This window comes from Stegostoma tigrinum, chromosome 12 (assembly GCF_030684315.1).
Source record: "Stegostoma tigrinum isolate sSteTig4 chromosome 12, sSteTig4.hap1, whole genome shotgun sequence".
NCBI classification, from domain to species: Eukaryota; Metazoa; Chordata; class Chondrichthyes; order Orectolobiformes; family Stegostomatidae; genus Stegostoma; species Stegostoma tigrinum.
This window is the reverse complement of record NC_081365.1, coordinates 65,332,548-65,353,600: the sequence shown is the minus strand read 5'-3', so window position 1 is coordinate 65,353,600 and position 21,053 is coordinate 65,332,548. Positions and strand designations below refer to the sequence as shown.

Genomic DNA, 21,053 nt, shown 5'->3' with positions numbered 1-21,053 from the left:
TTTCTTCACAGTTCAGGTAAATGGGTCGCATGACTCAAGTAAACATCTTGGGCATGGTGTTTACAGAGGAAATGTTATCCTTTGATGCTAGACATCTTGATTTGCTTGTCTGAATCTCAGGAGTTCTGCTAAACATTGTCAGTAAAAAGTCTGTCTTTGTTCTGCTCTCCACACAGAACACTTAGGATGAAATGATTACCAATAGGTTAAGATGTTAAGCTCAGAGATAGCAAGAACTGCAGATGCTGGAGTCAGAGTCAATACAGTGTGGAGCTTGAGAAACACAGCAGGCCAAGCAGCATCAGAGGAGCAGGAGAATAGATGTTTCGGGTCAGTACTCTTCTTCAGGGCTTGGTGAAGGGTCCCGCCCTCAAATGTCGAGTGTCCTGCTCCTCTGATGTGCCTGACCTGTGGTGTTCCTCCAGCTCCACACTGTATTGACTAAGATGTTGAGCCCTCAAGCTTAGTGAAACTATCAATATAGACTTTATGTAAAACTCTGTTGCATTTTCAAGTATTCTTTAAGTTATAAATGTTACAAAGCCATTGTACAGTGCTTAAAAGTCTGCATTGATGACACTCAGGTTTTTACTAATTGATTCAAATTAAGGTATTAGAATGATTTTTAATTGTTTTTATTTTTGGGTCAGAAGGATGCTTTGACCCATTTAAATCATTTTATATAAATAACGAGTTTAAATACATTCCCTGATGTTTAGTCATCTTTATTGAACAACTTATAATTTTCAATCCATCATTCCAGTGCTCATGTATACTACTTGAAAATTGTACTCCCTATTATGTTCAACGCAGCTAAAACCCCAATAAAACTCAAACTATTTTATTGAAAGATAATATCATGCAACTTTGGAGATGCTTTACTTTTTTTTGTATTTTTAATTAGATTTGATTAGGTCGGATTATTCAAGACAAGATAATTTTAAGGTTCATTAAATAGTTGGTTTTAGTCATATCTGCAGTCTTGTCTTATTCCTTATACACCACAAAAGCACACACAAATTTGCTGTTTAATGCCATGCTAATAAGGATATGACTAATGCAGAGAAAGCTGACTGGTTACAGTACAAAGGTTTGACCAAGTCACTCGATCTCCATTAAACCAGTCAACATCTTTCCCTTCCAGTTCCTTCCCTGTACCCATTTGTTCAAAGGAGACTACTTGTAATGAAACATTACTTCACAGACAATGTTCAGCAACCTGATACAATTTATCACATCACAGTGCAGAAAATAAACAAGCCAAATATTTAAAACTAAAAAAGATTGGGTGTTGAAGCAGGTCAGACTCGAGACTTTCATCTTCACTAAACCACTTTAACAAACCCAAAATAAACATTGTTACTTTTCTATAAAAAAGCTGCAAGTATAACTTGAAATTCCCTACATTAAACCCAACCTGGTTTAAACAGCTTTCAATGGCTATAAAGCTACTTAGTCCAATGTAATTATTTCCTCTCAACATATGGGTCAACAGCTTAAGCTTTAACGGTTTCAGATCTAAATTGGGACAATTTAACTGGCTTTGGGGAAAGACAGGTGCTCTTTGTGGTCCAGTGATAGCATCACTACCGCTGGACTTGAAGGCCAGGGTTCAAGTTCCATCTGCTCCAGAGTTGTGTAATTATATTTCAAATTAAGAAGTAACAATAACTGGCATGTGAAATTGATTAAGAACTCAGTGGTATAATCAGGAGATTCTGGCACAAGCTTAAACATTGGGTACTATACTTGATTCGACAGTCAATAGTGCTTTAGGTGGCTTCCCAAAATTAACACAAAATAAAGTGATTAAAAAAAACCTACTTTGGAAGAAAAACATATGAACTTAAAATCAGGTAAAGTTGAAGTGACTAAAATGCAGGATAGAAAATGTAGATTAGAATGGATAAATGACTGAGTAGAGGACAGTTGAGAAAAATTTGACTTGAATTGTAACCTTTTTTTTACATTTAAGTACAACTGTAACATCCCTTCCTCCACCTCCTAATGCATTGAGCCTAGAATTTTCTAGAAATTTAGGTTAAATATTCACACTGAAGCAAATGACAACTTTTGAATAAGGAGAAGCAACATTGCTAGGGCAGAAAATGCCATTCTTACAATTGAAAATATTTCAAGAATACAGTGGTCCATTGAAGGGTGTTAGCGAGTTTTTTGAAGGGTGTGTGTACACATTTCATTTGTATAACAAGCGTAATCGTAATTAATTCAGCTTGCATGGTTTGTATATGCAATGTGCATAGTTTATCTCTACTCTTACATTTGAGCATTTAACTGTACGCTGAGATTTTCTTTCAACTTTAGTTTGCTCTCATTTAACACATGTTATGTTTCTGGATTATTCCATGGAGCAACATTTATCTCCATTTGCTGCAACTGAGTTCAAGTTCCAAGATTGTAACAGTCCCCATTTATGTTTCACTGAACCCCTCAGAGTCAGAATTGATCCCTTAACTGACAATCAAAGCTGCCTGATCTAGCTTACCAGGTGTTCATTCAAGGTATTGCACAGTGGTGATGGTCTAACTCAGGATTAGATGTGTTTAATTCTGCATGTCCCATCTGCCACGTGCCGGCTGTTTTTACTGGCACATATGTGGCATGAACACATTTTAGAAAGAGATCCAACTTCAAGTAAGAACAAACAAAAACAAAGACAGTGAGCTATCACTCAAAGGATTAGCAGCTCTCATGTATAAGCAAATAAATAATTCGGCTCTATAACAATATGTTGTCTTATTCATTCGTGGGATGAGGGCATCACTGACCAGGCAGCATTTATTGCCCATTCCTAATTGCCCAGAAAGCAGTTGAGAGTCAACCACACTGCTGTGGGTCTGGAGTCACATGTAGGACAGACCAAGTAAAGATGACAGATTCCCTTCCCTGAAGGGCATAAGTGAACCAGATAGGTTTTTCCCCAACAAATCAGCAACAGGTTCATGATTATCATTAGATATTTAATTCTAGATGTTTTACTGAAGTCAAATTCCACGATCTGCCATGGCAAGACTTAGACTTTATCTGGTTTTCTGAATTAATAGTCCAGTGATAATACCATTAAGCCATTGCCTTCCCTTTTGAATTTGAGTATTATGCTAATTTTGAATTTAATATTCTTTATAATTTGATCTGAATTACTCAACTCCATTATGATGATCTCAGTAACTCGTATTTTTCTTTTGTTTTGTTCATGCTGGCTGCACTCTGTCTCATTCTGCAAAAATGGAGATTTGTCCCTTCTCAGACATGAATGAAGTTCAAGAAACATAAACCAAAGTCTCTCGAGTATGTAGCTGTTGTGGTGATGAGGAAACTTCGGCTGTTGAAACGTGCTTTACCATTGCAGATGGAAGCTGAGAAGAGTTCTTGATAATTGATTTCCATGTCAAAATGTGATGTCTAGAGTGTGATATCTGGATGTACAATCCATCATTCCTTAATGTCTTTAATATATTATATTGTTACGTACAGTTCTTTGTGACTTGTTGGAAAAAGAAATGAATTTAATGATGATGATGAGTAAAATTAGCTAGCTGAGTGCTGCCCAAATATTTCTTTCCTTCTGGGGCCTAGGTTTTGAATCTAGCCCTGACTGATGTAACAACAATTTCATCTCGCAACTGACTAGAGTCTATTTAAGCTACATTTAGATAATCTCATCTTAGTTCCCAGGGAGTATCAGACCACAGTATTAAATCCTCACACTTCAGCACTAATTGGACAAACTGACAAGCTCTCTCAGATAAGCAATGAAGAAAACTGATATATGGGGTGAAAAAGTATTTACAGCAGTAAACTTCTGAGGCTAGGATTAAGCTTACTAATGCAATAGAGCATAGTAGGCTTAATTCTGCTAATGCTATATCTGATTTGGAACTGCTCAATGCTGACACTTGTGCAGAACAAGGGAAATATTTCCTTCTTCAGTATTCAAACACACAGAGATAATCTAGCAAATGCACTACACAGAGCATAAAACCAATAGAAAGTTCCAAGTTAAATAAAAATCTTCAATTAATAATTCATAAATCTATAATAGGGACACGTTCCAGATTCTCTAAAATGTGAACTTGAAGTAAATAGTTTTATAAAGTGGGATGTACTTGTTGTAAATTATAGTTGCAAAGTTAATTAGCAGGAAAATAATGAGATACTAATTATATTATTCTTATGTACTTTGATCATGATTGTCATTGTATTCCTAACTTAGTTTGCAAAGTATAGAAAATGCCATAAATTAGATGTTAATATGAAAAATATCTCGTGAAATCCACCCGGACTATTTTGGAATCTAGGATTTACATAAACCCCTTGGTCATACTAATCTCACAATCTGATTTTTGATTAAAGGCAGTAAGGGATATGACTTACGATTAATAACCATGTAAATTTGACTGTCTGTTAATGACATGATAATAACAAACAGCTTTTCCTGAAAGATCTCGTAGTTAATTACACCATGAGATTTGATGGTACATTATCTGCGACATGGGACCTGGCAGTTAAGGTTTATATGGGATTTGGACAGTAGTTAGGAGCAGTAGTGATATTTGATTGTCAATAATTGACAGTGTGAAATCTGATGTTAATTAAGAACAATGTGTGATTTAACTGTTTTATTGCATTTTGAGAGCTGAACTGTTAATTAGTCGGAATAAATCCACACCTCCTATAGTGGGTCTGTTAATTTACACAGTATAGGAATTTATAGTTTCTTACTGGGGCCTGATTTGTAGACTTAAATATAAATAATAACGCAAAGACTTTATTGGCCATTTGTTGGGAAGACCCAAGATTGCCTGAAATCAGCGAAGTTCTGAACTTGGTTACTACAGGGGGTTAAGCAATTAAGGTAATCATTTCTTCATAGAGAACTTCACAATTTGTGAAGTCTGCCTGAAATAGCCAGCATACTTAATGCAGGGGCTTCTTTGCAATTGACTTTTGAAGTAAAATAGTAAGCATGAATTGTCAAGTGGAAACAATTGTCCATCATATAATTGACAGTAACTGTAGATTTTTATTGTCTGTTAATAAGGTTCGATAATTGATTATTGGTGAGAGCTGATTAGAAGTTACAGTAGTTAATGTCTTTGTAATTGTACTGTTTGTTCATGCCTGTTTGGCTGTTAATGGAGTGTACTGTGACTTTATTTGACTTAATGATAATAAGTCATTTAACTGTCAATGAAAAATTTGAAGCCAGTGTCTTGGCAGTATGAGTTTTGAACTTTTAGTGCTAACTGATATCCTAAGCCAGGGATTCTCTATTATCTTTTCCCACTTGGAACTTTGGAACAGAGATTCAGAAATTTTTTTTCACCCAGAGAGTGGTGAGTTTGTGGAATTCTCTGCCACACAAAATGTTGAGGCCATAACATTGAATGTTTTCAATGTGTTCTTAGGGTTAAAGGGATCAAAGGGTATGGGATAAAAGAGGAACAGGGGACTGAGTTGGATGATCAGTTGTGGTCATATTGAATGGTGGATCAGGCCATTAAGTCTGAAATTTCTGGTTCTCTGCCCTTTCATCCTTTCCTGCTGATTTCATAAACTTAGTTAATTCTGCAATGATGGCTCTCCATGTTTTACATTCACATAAACCATTGTTTGATTTATGTGAAGGTGGCCAAGTTGAAATGCCAACATAATGGGCTCTTTCTCTGGGTTCCCTGGGGTCCCATTGTCAGATGTATAGTGTTCTTTATCTACTTCCAATTATCTACAAACCATTTAATCAGGTCCACCTAATCTCCTCATTTCTAAGGACTATAACTCATGTTTACACAGTCCTCATAGGTAAGTCCTTTTAGTCTAAAAAATGTCAGTGGATTTTCTACAAAACCAATATATTCTCCAAGAATGGATGGCCAAAACAGTTCTGGCAAGGTTACTTTGCTGTGCTTGTTGTGTTGAAGTGTAGCATTAGCCATTTAGATTATTCCTTGCACAGAGAGTGAGTTTTCAATGGTTACTGGCCTGCATTTTCTAATTGAAATGATGGTGAAGCAATTGGTGTTCAACATGATTACCGTGCAAAGCTAACAGAAACATTTAGTGTCTATCTGCAACTGTATGCAGAAATTCAGAAGTTGCTGACAGCCAGTGATCTTCAGAAATCACTGAACTGACAAGAACTTTGTCTTCTACACTGTAATATCACTGTTAAAAACCTCTGAAAATATTACGCCTCTTTATTGAGAAGCTATTGACTTGTAATGCCATGCCATGTCTTGATTGCAGAAGAATGATCTATTGCTGAAAATTTGTGTAAATTTAAAGTTTTCTACTTCAGTAGAAATTCCAATGAAATAATAATTTTCTTTTAAAAAGTTTGTTTCTAGTATTTCAGCTTCTCAGCATTTTGTGTCCCTTCATCATTTTACTCCCTGCAACACTTAGTTTTAAAAGAAAATCGTTAATTAATGTGACTTATTTCCTGGTTTACTGCCTATGAGAACTAATGCAATTGGTTGCTCACATTACTTGATAACGTCATGGTTGCTGGTCACCTGGAGATCCTTTGGACGCACTGCTGGATTCAAATTAAATTTGGGAGGAATGAAAATCTTCAGCAGAGATTGTTAAGGGCCTGATTTTAATACATTCAAAGCTCAACTATTTTCAGTGTTAAAGTTAGGTCTTGGATCTTTTTGGGACCCTCCTTTTGAGATTGGATTTGCGCACCAGATCCAACATCTGGGTCGATCTACACAGAGATCAATTTGATAGATTTATAATGCCAACAGTACGGTCAATTGGACTTGACTACAGTATTTTCTACTGCCACTTAGGGATACTAAATGCTGAAAAGAGAATTTTTTTCACAAAACATTGGCCTGGATTTCCCCTAAACCAGACTAGCATTATTCCAGCGTAAATGGCAATTGTGCATGGTGATCCTGTGGCACAAGCTGAAGGAAATTGAGTTTTCCACTGAGCAATTCCACTGTGCCTGGAACCTTCTGAAAGTCTCCCTTTAAATCAGGGACGTCAGACGATTCTGACAAGATGAAGAAAACCAATCACAGATTGGGAGAGAAGATGGCCTAGTGGTATTACCATTAATATTAATCCAGAGACACAAGTAATATCCCAGGGACCTGGGTTCGAATCCCACTACAGCAGATGGTGGAAATTTGAATTAATTTCCAATTTAAAAGATTTGGAATTAAGAGTCTACTAATGACCGTGAATCTACCATCAAGTTTCAGAAAAATAAAACATCTGGTTCACTAATGTCCTTCCTTACCCTCCCAGGTAAGGAAGCTGCCATCCTTACCTGGTCTGGCCTACATGTGACTCCAGTAATGTGGTTGTCTCTTGAAGTGCCCTCTGAGTAATTACAGATGGGTAATAAAAACTGGCCTAGTCAGAGATGCCTTCATCTCATGAATGAATAATTAAAAATGTAGAGTATTAAATATATAACCTAACTCCTGAATAACTATTCACCAGACCCCATGCTTACTGCGCAAGTCCCCACTTACACTTCACCCAGTCGACTTACAACCCAGCCCTCCCAACCTCTTTCCCCTGCCTCCAGGCCTAACCCGAATTACCATTCAACCCCACTACCACACCAACCTCCACTGGCAATCTTCTCATGTGGCACCGTATTGCCTATTCAGCCAGTATCTTGCTCAGATGGCATCTTACTCACACTCATGCAGTTTCCCATCCATGGCATTCTAATCCCTCACTGGCTGGAAACTTTATTTTTAGCACTCTCGTGCTCTATACCCATGGCACACTACTTATCTGGAAAATGTACCATTTACAATTTGGCATTCTATACCTGAACCACTACCATGTCCCCAGCTAGTACTCTACTTACCTGGTACACAACTATCTGACTCCTTGGCATTGTGCTAATCTGGCATTCCACTCCAATACCCATCTGGCAACATACTATCCTTGCATCCGAATATCACTAACTTTATGTATTTACGATTTTGACTGTTAGGGCCTTTCGGTTTCAGAAGATAGCTGACCACCGTGAAAAGGGGGCATGGTTTGTCATCCCCAAACAGTTCTGCACTATGAAAGCACTGTCAGGATGGATGTACAGCTCTGAATTTGTGGGAAGACTCTGATTGAAACCTTATCTCAGAAATGTGGAGCTCCCTACTTTCATGAAAAAAAGTCGTGAGATTTCCATTCCGTGGAAAATTCAACTTGAAGTTTAGTAGTCCAATTGGAAATAGTGAACTTTGTGAGCTGAAAAATTTCATCATGGCATGTATTAATGTGGCTACTTTGACCTAAAAGACTATGAAAACTGTAAGGAACTACTGACAAGTATCAAGACCAATCTCTGAAATGAAGGCACAGTTTGGCAAACGTTGGTGGCATTTCTTTCAACTGCTAATAGAAGTTGAACAATTTGTATTTTACAACTTAAAGTTCACTACGGAGATTCTAAGTTTCTCAATAAATTCTTTCTGGCAGCTAGCTATTAAAATTATTTTATATGATTTATTTGTCAAGCTTAAAGTAAACGAACAGTGAGCAGTAACTCATCACTTTTATTTATTGTATTATCATTAAAATGTTTTGTTTTTGTAAATTAAAATCAACAACTGGATGTTTGGACAAATTTTTGATGCCCTCAGCGAGAAAAGAATCTTGACTATGTTTGTAAAACGTTACAAGTTTGGAATCTCCTGGCCAGGGCTTTTTCACTTGTATGTTCACCATCCCGTGATATTTTAGCTTCCAGCCAACTTAATGAGCAGGAATATCAAGAGCTGGCAAACATAGAAGAGGAAACCCTAAATTTTATCTTAAAGTGTAAAAAGGACAAGGCAAGGAAAATGAGTTATCATTTGTAAATAATATGAATGCTTTTGCACATAACATCTGAATATTGTCTTCCAAATCATAAAAAAATCCAAAAGTGTTAATGTAGGGAAATGTAGATATTTTATTATATAATTATGGAATCACTTCAGCAAGTTTTAAATGGCTATGTGTCGTTATGCCCATTGTGTAAATAACAATGCGCTTGATCTGATTTAACAATGAACAGAATGGCAGAAATATCTTACTGAATCTCTGACTCTCCAGTCCTTTTGGTCATAGTGAGTTGTGTTATCCAACAAGTCACTTGAATGCACAAAAAAATGAACATGATGCGTAAACAATTCTAGACAAATGGGGCTTTCAATACGTTAGCAAAATCAAGATCTACAATTTAGTACCATTGAGGCCATTACATCTATTGAGCCTGCAAGAAGAAAGCTAATTAATAAATTCTTTCTGTCTAAACCTTCTTCATAACCCTTCAATAATTTCCTTTTCAGGCACACATCAATTTATTTTGGACATTCTAAAAGTATTTTTTTGTGTACAAAGCAAAGATTTTTAAATTTACTTTAATGCTTGACTACACAATGTTGTTCACTTGGTAATAATACAGTTTATTGTAACAGAGTGTGCCTCTCACCACTGAAGACAATTGCTCGATTTGTCTTTTTTTACTAGCTTCAACCTAATCCTTTTTAGAGTTTATTTTTGAAACACTGGAGTAAACTACACAGAACTTCATATAGGCAGTTTGGTTTGCTGATGATAATTACTTTTGGAGCAACTTATCAATTTCTGCTCATTAACCTGCCATTTATTATTATTGTTTCTTGCCTCTGCGCTTCCCAAATCAGTTATTCATCATAACTATAAATAACCTATTTTCCATAAGCTAAGGAACTAGAAGGGACAGTCAGCACAGATTGGTTTACCATGGAGCATGCTTGACTAATTTAATTAAATTCCTCAAGTGAATGAATATGTGTAGGGACAAATGGAACGTATTGTTTTGTCATAGTTGGACATTTAGTGAGTGCTTAGTGAAGTACCATATAAAAGAGTTTTCTTGTAAATTGAGGGACATGAAACTAATAATATCAAAATATTCATTTTACGAGATTAAGGGGAATACAAAACTGTGAATTACGTTGGATAATAGGAGAATTTAAACTTAATACAGAAATGAAAATAGATGAGTCAAATATACCGTCCAGTATAGCCAAGTATGAAGCAGCCAAGTTTGAGAAAAATGACAGAGAATTGAAATATATTTGAAATGATAAAATTGTTGATGGAGTGAAGGGAGAGTGACTAACGGGTGCAGATAAGCAAACTCTTAAAAGCAGGAACAGAGTAGGAAACAACCATTTGTGATCAAATATGATTTAGATCTATGCATGTGTGCAGCTAAGGCAAGAAATATCTTTACAGGACATTGGTTCGACTCCAGTTTCAATTCTCTGTGCAACCTTGGTTTCCCATTGTAGAAACATAGGATAGTGCAGCACAGTGTGATCACTTGGTCCATTGCATTTGAGGTCATTCTTTGAGAGAGCTATATAATTATTTTACTCTTTAGCTCTGTCTCCATAGCCGTCTATTCTTTTCTCAAGAATTTACCCAATTTTCTTTCGAATCTGTCACCACTATCCTAACAGACAATGCATCCCAGATCACAATAATTCACTGCATTTAAAAACAATATAATGAATTTAGTTTTTCGATGCTAACACTTGTGTCCATCAGTTACTAAACATTTTGCCACTAGATTATTTTCTGTATTGATTTCATTAAAACCCTTCCTAATGTTGAGCACTTCCACAGCATCCCTGAACCTTTCAATTTTGAGCAGGGCATTCATACCTTGTATAATCTCTCCACAGAGCCTTATCCCTAATACAAATCCATATTACTGAGGAATGCCATTCAGGCCATGTATATAGTGACCCTCAGCTCTGTCATTATTCTGGGAATCAAGGTGAGGCTGTATAGAAGACCATTAGAAGCTGTTTACCAGTGCACCCAGCTGAAACATGCTGCATTTGCCCTGCTTCAAGGCTTGAAACTAAATGCAGCAGTTCTTAATACCTCATTTACTGGAAGTGCACTGACAAAGCAAGTTCCCCGTATGAATTTCTAGAATTTCGCCCTTTCGTTTCTCATTACTCAGTTACTATCCCAGTTCATGTTGGGATAGTTGAAGATCTCCCATTTTTACTCCCCTGCAATTCTTGAATCTTTCTACAGTTTGCCTGCAAATGTGTTCCTCAGACTCCTTCCCATTCTGTGGTGGTCCACAATATACACACTGTTGTGTTTTAGTTCCTTTATTGCTATTTGTTTGAAACCAACAGAATCTGTCTTTGATCTTTTATGAGTAGCCCTTTCCAAAACCACATTAGTTTCTTTCATCTATAACTCTTCTGTTTCTTTCCTCTTCTTCCTTCCTGAATAGCTTCAATAAAAATGATACAACTGCAGAGAAAGGAGCAGTGTGAATGCAATAAGACAGTATCAGAGCTGAAAGAATATATGGTCGCTAAAGCAACCTCAGGCAAAAACAAAAGAAATAATGAAGATAGCACTGAATAGAAATGTTCAAAGTTTTGAAAGGGCTAGACAGATTAACTGACAAAAGATCATTTTTATTCATTGATGTGTCCGGGATAAAGAGTGAATGGGATGGGTTTTACTGGGGGAGGGTTTGGGGGAGGAGATATGATCTTGAGGGAGAGGGGTGCCCTTGATGGGTACAGGGGACTCTTGCAAAAGTGGTAACTCCACACAGTCAAAGCTACTGGGCAGATCATCATACCCCTGTCTTTCCTCACAGGGTGAAAAATTGCACTGGAGGCAGATTGAGGCTTTCAAGTGGCAATAAATGACCATGTAATGGTCTCAAAGAGCCTGGGACAGGAAGGTTGCCTGATGTCGTACCCGTCCTCTGTAATGTGGGTAACAAGGTGAGTGTGACTGAGAGGAAGCAAGCTAGCGACCCACATTATTACACGAGCCACTGCCCTCCAGAACATTCAAATATAGCAGCAAGTGGCTGTAACATTCAACCATAAACTCAGGGTTAATTTCCAAAGAACGATGGCAGAGGGTTGTAAAAGTACTTTCACACAAAGGTCTCCCAGAAAGCCAATGCAGAGCGACAAGTGTCTATTGAAGATGCCAGTGACAATGTCCAAAAAAGAAATAGATGAATATTTGAAAAAGAAAAGTTTAAATGGAAAAAAAGCAGGATTACAATAGATAACAAAGTGTGGAGCTGGATGAACACAGCAGGCCAAGCAGCTTTTGTGCTCCTAAGATGCTGCTTGGCCTGCTGTGTTCATCCAGCTCCACACTTTGTTATCTTGGATTCTGCAGCATCTGCAGTTCCCATTATCTCTGATCACAGGATTATAATAGATGCTGGAATCAGAATCGATATGGACATAATGAACTGATGGGTCTCCTTCCTCACATGACTATAGTATAAATTTAATTATGTCTGTAAAATCTATTCTTGACTTTAAGTGCCTTTTAATTTCCTGTTTGCTGCTTGTTACAAAGTGGCCCATGGATTATCCTGTTTGCTGCCATCAAATGCTGCTGCATGGCTGGAGTTTGTGCTGATTTAGAAGGAAATGTGAACTGTTGCCAGGAAAGGGGAAATCCACATCATAGGGGTCACCAAATCCTTGCGGGCAGCCCTCTTTGAGACCAATGGTGAGCACCATTTCTTCACTGCTGACCTCAATCTGAGCTATTCTTTCATTTCCGTTTCATTGAAATGCCATCAGAAGCCAAAAGTGCGCCTCACTCCAGTTGTGGAAGGAACACATTTTTCACATTCTATGCTTTTATGTCTCAAAATTGCAATTACAGTGCCCTAATCTCAGTAGGATCCTGATTTGTGCTTTTAAGCAGAAAACCAGTGGGCATAGAACTTGCCCATTTCATGATACAAATGTGGATTATTTAGGCCGCATGGAATCATCCAGAAATAAAATTATCAAACCATTCTGTCTGTGATAAAAGAACTATTCAACTAACTTCATTTGTCTGCTCTTCCCCCATAGCTCCGAATGTCTTGTTCCTTTAAAGTAGTCAGCAAAATTCTTCTCGAATGTTACTATGAAAACTGCTGCTACCACACTTTCTGCAAGTGCATACCAGACCTTAACAACTCACTGTGCTTGTAAAATTAAAACTCCTTACTTTCTTTCAACTCTTTGACCTCTGGTATTCCAGTTATGGACCCACATGCAGGGGAAACAGATTGTCCTGGTTCAAAAACCCCTTGTCATGGTATTGGTATGGATAATTGACACCTTATGGCTGTTTCTGAGGCCACTGGCTTACATCATTTCGATCATGTGACTGCCTCTTGTCATCAGAAGTAGCCACATTGCTCAAAGAGCCAGAAGAGTTAAAGTCACCAAACATCCTAGTCGTCATTAATGAGGTAAAATGACAACTTGTAAACTTCCCATTTATTTGTGATGTCTAACGCTCTGATGTATTTTAATTTATTTAGAAAGGAGTGGATGAATATTTGCTTTCATTTCTTTTTGCAGTTAGGTTTTAAAACAAATGTGTTGGGCTATATGATGAGACTGGATTTCTCAATTTCATCATTCTGCAATAATGCCCTGTAACCGCTGGAAGGACCATTGAGAACCAACTCCATTAAAAAAGAAATGACATGCAGCAAGTAAAAGCATCATGATAAAATAACTTCAGCCCAATTAGTTTTTTTGACTGCTTTTAAGTTGAATAGTGCAGCCTCAGTGTATGATATTTCCAATGAATGAATTGTTCTCAAAAGCAGTTAGCATACGGTAAAAATGCATCTGATGTACAGCTAGCATCCGTGCATAGACATCCATTGAGAGCCATCTTGTAACTGAAATGTCATGGCAGAGTTTCCCAGGTACCACATTATCCATTGTCAATTTTAGAAATGAGCTCTGCCACAATATTAAAAGACAAATGCTTATGATTGATTTTGTCCTGACAGCGAAGGAATATTCACTTAGTATTCTGAGAGTTTAAAATAACTCCGCTGTTATCTTCAACCGTTGCACACATTTATAATTGCCAACCATCCATGCCTTATCAGCATTTCTGTGGAGCTATCTGCTTCTCAGCAATTTTAGAGAAAGATTGACTGCTTTAACTGCCCAGCAGTACTCTGGGTCTTGTCATCCTAAAAACCCCAGAATAAGGAGTACACATCTGGTGGGGTTAGCTTGTGAGCAGGTACAGCATGCCAGCTGTTAGGTCAAGTGTTTTGAGTCCACTGTCACTCATCACTGCGAACAGAAATCAGCATGTGATTTAAACATGCTGTGCATGCTGACAATACTCTTCTGACTATAAAATGTAGAATCCCTACAATGCAAGTAGAGGCCATTCAGCCTGCACTGACCCTCCGAACAGTGTCCCAACCAGAACCCCACATTTACCATGGCTAACCCACATGTCCCTGGACATTAAATGGGCAATTTAGCATGGCCAATCTTCCTAACCCACGCATCATTGGACTGTGGGAGGAAACTACAACAGACACAGTGAGAACATGCAAATTCCACACAGACGGCCACCTAATGCTAGAATCAAACGCAGGAGCCTGGCTATCAGGCAGCAGTGTTAACTACTGCCACCCACAATGGTATCAGGGCTTCCACAGACTTTCATTCTTATAGCTTATATGAAGCAGAAATAGGAAAGCAGCACCTGTTGATTGTGACTGTAGCAGACCATGTTGAGAGCTTAAAACGTTGGCTGTATAATCTATTCTTCAGTTCAAAATGAGTAAATCCGGTAATGTAAAGTTTTACGTACTAAGTTTCCAGTTGTTGTGCTACTTCTACAAATTATTATAGCAGAATTCACAGTAGGGCCTTGATTATTACCTTAAATGTGCTTAAGACAAGAGGATAGTTTGTTAATTATTAAAAGTTAAAAATTCTACCTGTTGCATGACAGCTAGAAGCCGAACAATACGCTGAATGAAGACATGTAATGATTGTTCTTTGGGTGTTATGTGAAATGTTTGCATTGCCTGTGGTGAAGAAGTGACTTCAGGGTCAAATTGGTGCACTTTAGCAGTGCAATTGTTTGGATGGTGTTGAGTCTGGGGGAAGGGAGTGTGATCTGCGTGAAAGGTGTAACAAGGTTGTTGTCCAGTGTGGTTTATTGGCCTTGCATAGCTGAAAGGATCAGATGTGTCATTTGAGTGGTTCCATCCACTCTGCTGATCAAGTTGGGCTATGGGATCTCAAAGAAGAGTTACTTTTGAGGGAAACAAAATGGGTGATGAAGACAGGCTGCAAGATGATAAGGATTGAGAAACGAAGTCATGAAGAGACCATGAATTGGCTTTGTCGTTGTGGGAGTTAACTGTTATAGTTTTCAAAGCTTTTTCATCATAGTTTTCAAATGTTTAAGTTGGATTGTATGCAAATGATTTCATAGTTAAGCTGCAGCTCAAGATAAATTAAGCCTCTTCAAGGCAGTTGATAGATGCAAATTCAATTTTGCACACATTAACAATGTTGGGGTCTATGCTGACTTATGGAGATTCCTAGGCAATGCTCATGGATTGCCAGCTGCATGGCCTCCTTCAGTAATATATTTCTAGAGGCTACACAGCTAACAACCCATCAGTACAAACTGCCCTAATGAATCTAGCCAGGTAGGTTGCAAACAGCTCCAGCACTGAGAAAATGCTATACTCTTCTTGCAATTCCAGCCTGTTTGTGATGAAAGCAGATTGTCATTCACAAACAATGAATTGACAGTCAGGCCTTTGAATGAAGAGTGGATCAGCAACATCAGAATTTTGAACTTAGAAAATGAAATGACTCGAGAAGTTACTCTCAGAGTTAGATTTCAACTTGGCCAGTGGAAGATGGCAGTTAGCTTTCTGAAGGGTCTAGGTCCTAAACGTCAGCTTCCCTGTTCCTCTGATGCTGCTTCGCCTGCTGTGTTCATCCAGCTCTACACCTTGTTATTTTAGCCAAGATGTGGGGCCCTGTTACCTGGGGCTCTCTGCATTGTGTTGATCTCTGGAATGTGTCAAGTCTCCACCAGGTTCCTAGGCCAAACGACAGGCTTTTGGAATAAGGATTAGGTTGGAGAGCTGCGAGGCAAGTGATATCGTTGTCTCATTCCTTTCGAGAATAAGTGCAGGGAATGTGGGCATTCTCAGTGCAGACAATGTGGGCATTCTCAGTGCAGACATTATTGCGTTGGAGGGGGTGCAGAAAGGGCAGATAGGGGATGGAGTGAGATCAAAGTCAATCAGTGTAGGGGTGGAGTTAATCCTTAGGGAAGCCAGTGGGGGCACAGCGATTATAACGGGCCCAAGCATACATTCTGTATATCACCCATCGAAGCATGCAACTGCTTGACTAAATTTCTAAAATAACAAAGGTTCACAGCCCTGACAGAAGGTATCAACCCACTTCCTTGGAGTAGGATGTTGGATATAAAGCATATTCTATTCTATTCTATTCCAGGTTGCCTCAGCTATCTCCTTGCCTTAGCTAAAATCAGAAGTGAAGGTAGCTGGGAGGGAATTTCAAGTTTTCAGAACTTGAGTACCCATCCACCGCAAACTCGTTTATTGTTTGTGGTTACAATTCTTTATTTTGTGACTTTGAATTAAGAGTTGACTAAACTTTCAATTCTTGATGTTGAGCAATCATTCCCCAATTTGAAACTGGTCCCACGCTGAAATGGACCACCAGTCGCACTGGTGCCTTACTTTTTGAAAGGGTCTGCGCTATGCTGGGTAGGGGAAATAAAGATTTTCCCAAAGGCAGTTCTATAACCTCCAACAGCTTCAAAATTATATTCAAGGGCTTTATGGAAAGCTATTTAAATACTAACTTAAACTGTGGCCAGTGCAACCCACAGCAGCATGAAACTAGCTCCTCTGTTTACTCAACTGCTAATGAACTGAATCACCTGATGTTATACATTCTGCATTGCTGTGAGGCTGCAATTTTGAAGAGATTCACGCAGTGCAACTGCTCTGCAAGATTTGACAATTGTTTGTTAATATTGGTGATATCCCTGTCTGATTCCATGGTCAGTGGGTGAAATATTATTAATGAAACACAGCATTTTGTTTTAAGCCTAGCCATGAAACCTGAAACAAACATAAATTGTTTTAGCAACAAATTTAAAATCTGTTCGATTTATACATAGTTCTCAGTAGTGATTTTGTAACTTTATTCCGAAAATCTAAGAGTAATTATTTCACACATCGGGGTCCATTTTGCGGTCTATGAAACTCAGGTATATATAAAAAAAGTATAGTATGCTTCTTTGTGTATTACTGTTAAGTATGTGTTAGTCCATTTATTTTAGAATAAATGGAATAAAGTTGCTTAAAAATGCCACAGTGAATGAAAGATAAGATTGTTAACTGCTTGTACAAAAAAAGTGCTGATTGGCAAAGCAATTGTTAAGTAAATGTTTTTTTCTTTATCCAGATAATTTTTTTAAAAATTCCTTCTTCACGGCACAGGTATCATTAATGAGGCTGGCATTTACTGACAATTCCTTGTTGCTATTAGACATTGGTGAAACAGCCTTCGAAATGATTGCAGAATATAAAAGTCAAGAGGCATATTACAGCACCAGTTTGTTCCCCATCTAACATCTAATCTCAAGATTTGTACTGGCATTCCATGAAGATTAACATATGGCTGCTTAATGTGTTGCCATGGAATCCCTTGGCCTGCTATTTTAAGGGAGGTGTTAATCTATTTAAAATAAATCTCCTCCATTAAAATATTGCACAAAGGAATTTAATTAACAAAATTATACTGTGTCGGGATTATTATGCACACAAGTTAACTGCTCATACATTAATCTTCACAAAACATGATTTCAGGGCCTGGGAAATACATGTGTCTTTACACTGATCCTCCAAATTTCCTGAATCTTTCACTAGAACAACTGCATAGGTACAACGTGCTAATTTGCTGTGCAATATGTCAAGGAAACTCAGGCATAAATGGTGTATGTCTGTTTCTATTCAGTGCCAAATTTCTTCAATTCCTCTCAGAATCTGCAAGATCATATGTATCCCTTTGTCTCTCATTACTGTAGCTTCACCTCCACTCTGCAAAAGGTCAGCTAGTGCGACTTTCTTATATTGATACCAGTTCTCAAGCAGGCTTTCTGCTGAAATTTAAAGTGACTTTTAAAATTTCTTCTCACTCAAACCAGGGACATCTTTTCTGTACCTAGAAGGATGGCTTCACAACCTCCGAATGAGATACACTCAAAATTGAAGTTGCATTTTCTTTAATTATTTTATGGGATGCGGATGTCTTTAATTAGTCTTGAAATGAATGGATTTTTATTTTATTCTTTTGTGAGATGACAGCATTGATGGTTGAGCCAGCATTTATTGTCCATCCTTAAATGACCCAAGGGCAGTTTGGAGTCAACCACGCTGCTGTGGGTCTAGAGTTGCATGCAGGGCTGACAGGATATGGATGTCAGATTTCCTTCCTTAAAGGACACTAGTGAACCACATGGGTTTTTACAAGAATTGACAATGGTTACATGGTTGCCATTAAGCTAGCTCTTCTTGTTTATATTCCAACTTGTTCAGCCATTCCAGAGGGGAGTTGGGAGTTAACCACACTGGCCTGCGTCTGCAGCCACATCTAAGGCCACCATTTTGAAAAATTTGGTGCAGCACTGCCTCCGATTGCTGGAGGAGCTTTGCCGTTGCCAGCCCCGAATGTCAAGAGGATGCCCCTGCTGCCACTGCCACCGCCGCCGCTTCCAGGTGCCATGAAGAGCCACGTCTGCCACTGCCTTTGACAGCCAGAAGGTGCTGCCATCCCGTGCGTGGCCCGCTCTCACTGCCATGCCAATTTCACCGACTAACCAGGCGCAAAGAGGCTCCAAAGGAAAGAGGAACAGAAGTTAAAAATGAAAGCAAGAGAGCTGAGGTAAAAAAGAGAGAAAAAAAGAAAGAAGGCATGCAGGAGAGGATGTGTTCTGGGCAAGAGATCACATTCAGCCCTGCTAGACTGCCAGAAGAGGAGACTGGGTTCAGCATGGGAGTCGACATTGGCATCAGCAGCAGTGTTGGTGGTGAGTTAGGCTCAGCAGTGAAGAGATGGCACCTAAAGGGTGGCCATTCCTAAGTTGTTGGGTCGGGCACAGGCAGTGATGGGACAAGGGAGGAGGGGTGGGAGCACGGGTGTCACTGCTGAGCCGCTCAGGACCCTCTTTCAATTATATCTTGTTTCCTTTTTATTCTTAAACTATTCAAAATAGTGCCGGATCGTGGGCACTATTGAAGCTTTTCACTAAATTTTACTGTATTATTCACTGCAAAATATGAGCGACAATAAATAAATCATTCAAATTAGGTAAATTAGGCAAATACGGGAGATTTCCTTCTCTAAAGGACCTTAGTGAACCTGAAGAGTGTTTTATCAGAATCAACAATAGGCTCATGGCGCTAGTATTGAGACTAATTTTATATTTAAGATTTATAAATTGAATTTAAATTCTAATAGTTGTTGTTAAGGGATAGGCAATACCCACATTCCATAAATGATTTTTTAAAAAGCACACCCACGTCTTAAAGCATTAGACTGGACTTCTGGATCATTAATCTAGTCATATTACTATTATGCCATAACTTCCCCCTGGACTTGCGGGTGTTTATAAAGGGTGATTTAATTACTTTAAACATAAATTTTCATAAATAAAGAGGAATACGCAAAAAGGGATATGGTGTATGCTCTGCATTTTCCCCAGTGTTTGCATTGTTTATGCTGATTTCTGCTCATTTATGGCAGTTTTTAATCACCTCTAAGCCATTAGGATGCTCAGAATATGTTGATGTTGAGACTGATGTAGTTTGCAGTTAGGCAGTTAGTGAAATTCTGGAATAATGCTTTTAAATGTGCTTTTGAGAAATGGAAGATAACATTAACCTGAAGTATTTTGCATTAGAAATGGCCAACTCACCCTCCATGTTCCACAATGCAAATATTGCATTCTGTACAGCCTACAACTGAGTTTTATGTTTTTTTTTATCTCAGAAGACAAATGATCCAAAACTAGCTGTTGGATGCTTCATTGATTTACAGATTAGGAAATAGCAGTCAACAAATTATTTGGAGCAGTGTAGCTTGGTTCTGATTATCTGACTGGACGCCCTGGTGGTAGTCTGACAAACTAAGCAATATATTACAAGATGGCCTCAATGTTCAGTCCCACTCACCATTGTAGTTTCTGCTATTGAACCAAAGCTGTTGATAAATATGTTGCAAGTAACATTAACAGGACGACCTGCAATTTGAATGATAGAACAAAAGAAAGAAAATTGACAAGCTGCTACCGTACAAGACATCAAGTTATTTGACCGTGGCCATCAACACTTACCATTGTCGTCTCCGTGACTGAGCCGAAACTGTTGATAAAAATATTGCATGTAACGTTTACTGGAGGACCTGCGAAATGCAAGGACAATGTTGCAATACAAGTTGAAGCAGTGAAAGTACATGGGAGATGCCATGATGACATTCTTTGATAACTGAGGAAACCAGACATTTCAAAACAAGTCACGCAGTAGAAATTTGTCTTTGCTGGCAGAGGAAAACAGGTGACACAGAGTAGGCAGGGTTTATATCAACTTTAATGAAACAACAGGTAGGATATGTAATGGCTGATCATTACACTACCACCTGTTAAACACCACTAGCCAAGACAAATCTCTACCCACGTACACAGTGCACTTTTTCATATTTCTTTCTGCATTGTTAAAGTTATCCATTTATCTTCCATCATGATCCCAACCTCACAGCTCCTCACTTTTCCCTCAACTCCCCTTCCTTTCTTGAAGGTATTTAGTCACCTTGGAGCACATATTCTGTGGGTGCTGGTCAATCTCTCGTACCTCTAGCCATCTAAAAGGCAAAACTGCCATAATCCCAGAGCACCATGGGATTACTCTCTCAGAGGAAAGCTGGTGTATCAGCTGAACGAAATCCTTTGATCATATTTACTTCCCAGCGACGGCTGGGGGATTGCTGAATAGGTTTCTGTTTTTGATGACCAGTTAGAGCAAAGAAAGTGAAAGGTAGCTGCCATAGGACAGTGATGTCTCATTTGTATCATGGGCTGAGGAGAAAAACAAGTTGCACAAAGGGACAACTGAACTTTGTGCATCCCTGGCC

At 38.4% G+C, this 21,053-nt stretch overlaps 1 protein-coding gene across 9 annotated transcripts in view; it reads right to left on the bottom strand.

Moving 5' to 3' along the window:
- Positions 1-21,053, bottom strand: part of glra2 (glycine receptor, alpha 2) — a 187,613-nt gene that overhangs the window by 106,787 nt on the left and 59,773 nt on the right. For 5 of the 9 annotated variants that reach the window (XR_007248595.2, XM_048541368.2, XM_048541372.2 and 2 more), the window contains exon 3: positions 20,260-20,327. The exons of 1 other annotated variant lie outside the window; for it this stretch is intronic. Coding sequence is in view for 7 of the 8 variants with exons in the window: in XM_048541368.2 (XP_048397325.2) it covers positions 20,260-20,327 (68 nt within the window). In the remaining variant the exon portion in view is untranslated. Of the gene's footprint in view, positions 1-20,098; positions 20,167-20,259; positions 20,328-21,053 lie in introns of all 9 variants that reach the window. 3 more of the 9 variants (XM_048541373.2, XM_048541375.2, XM_048541369.2) reach the window with 2 other exon arrangements.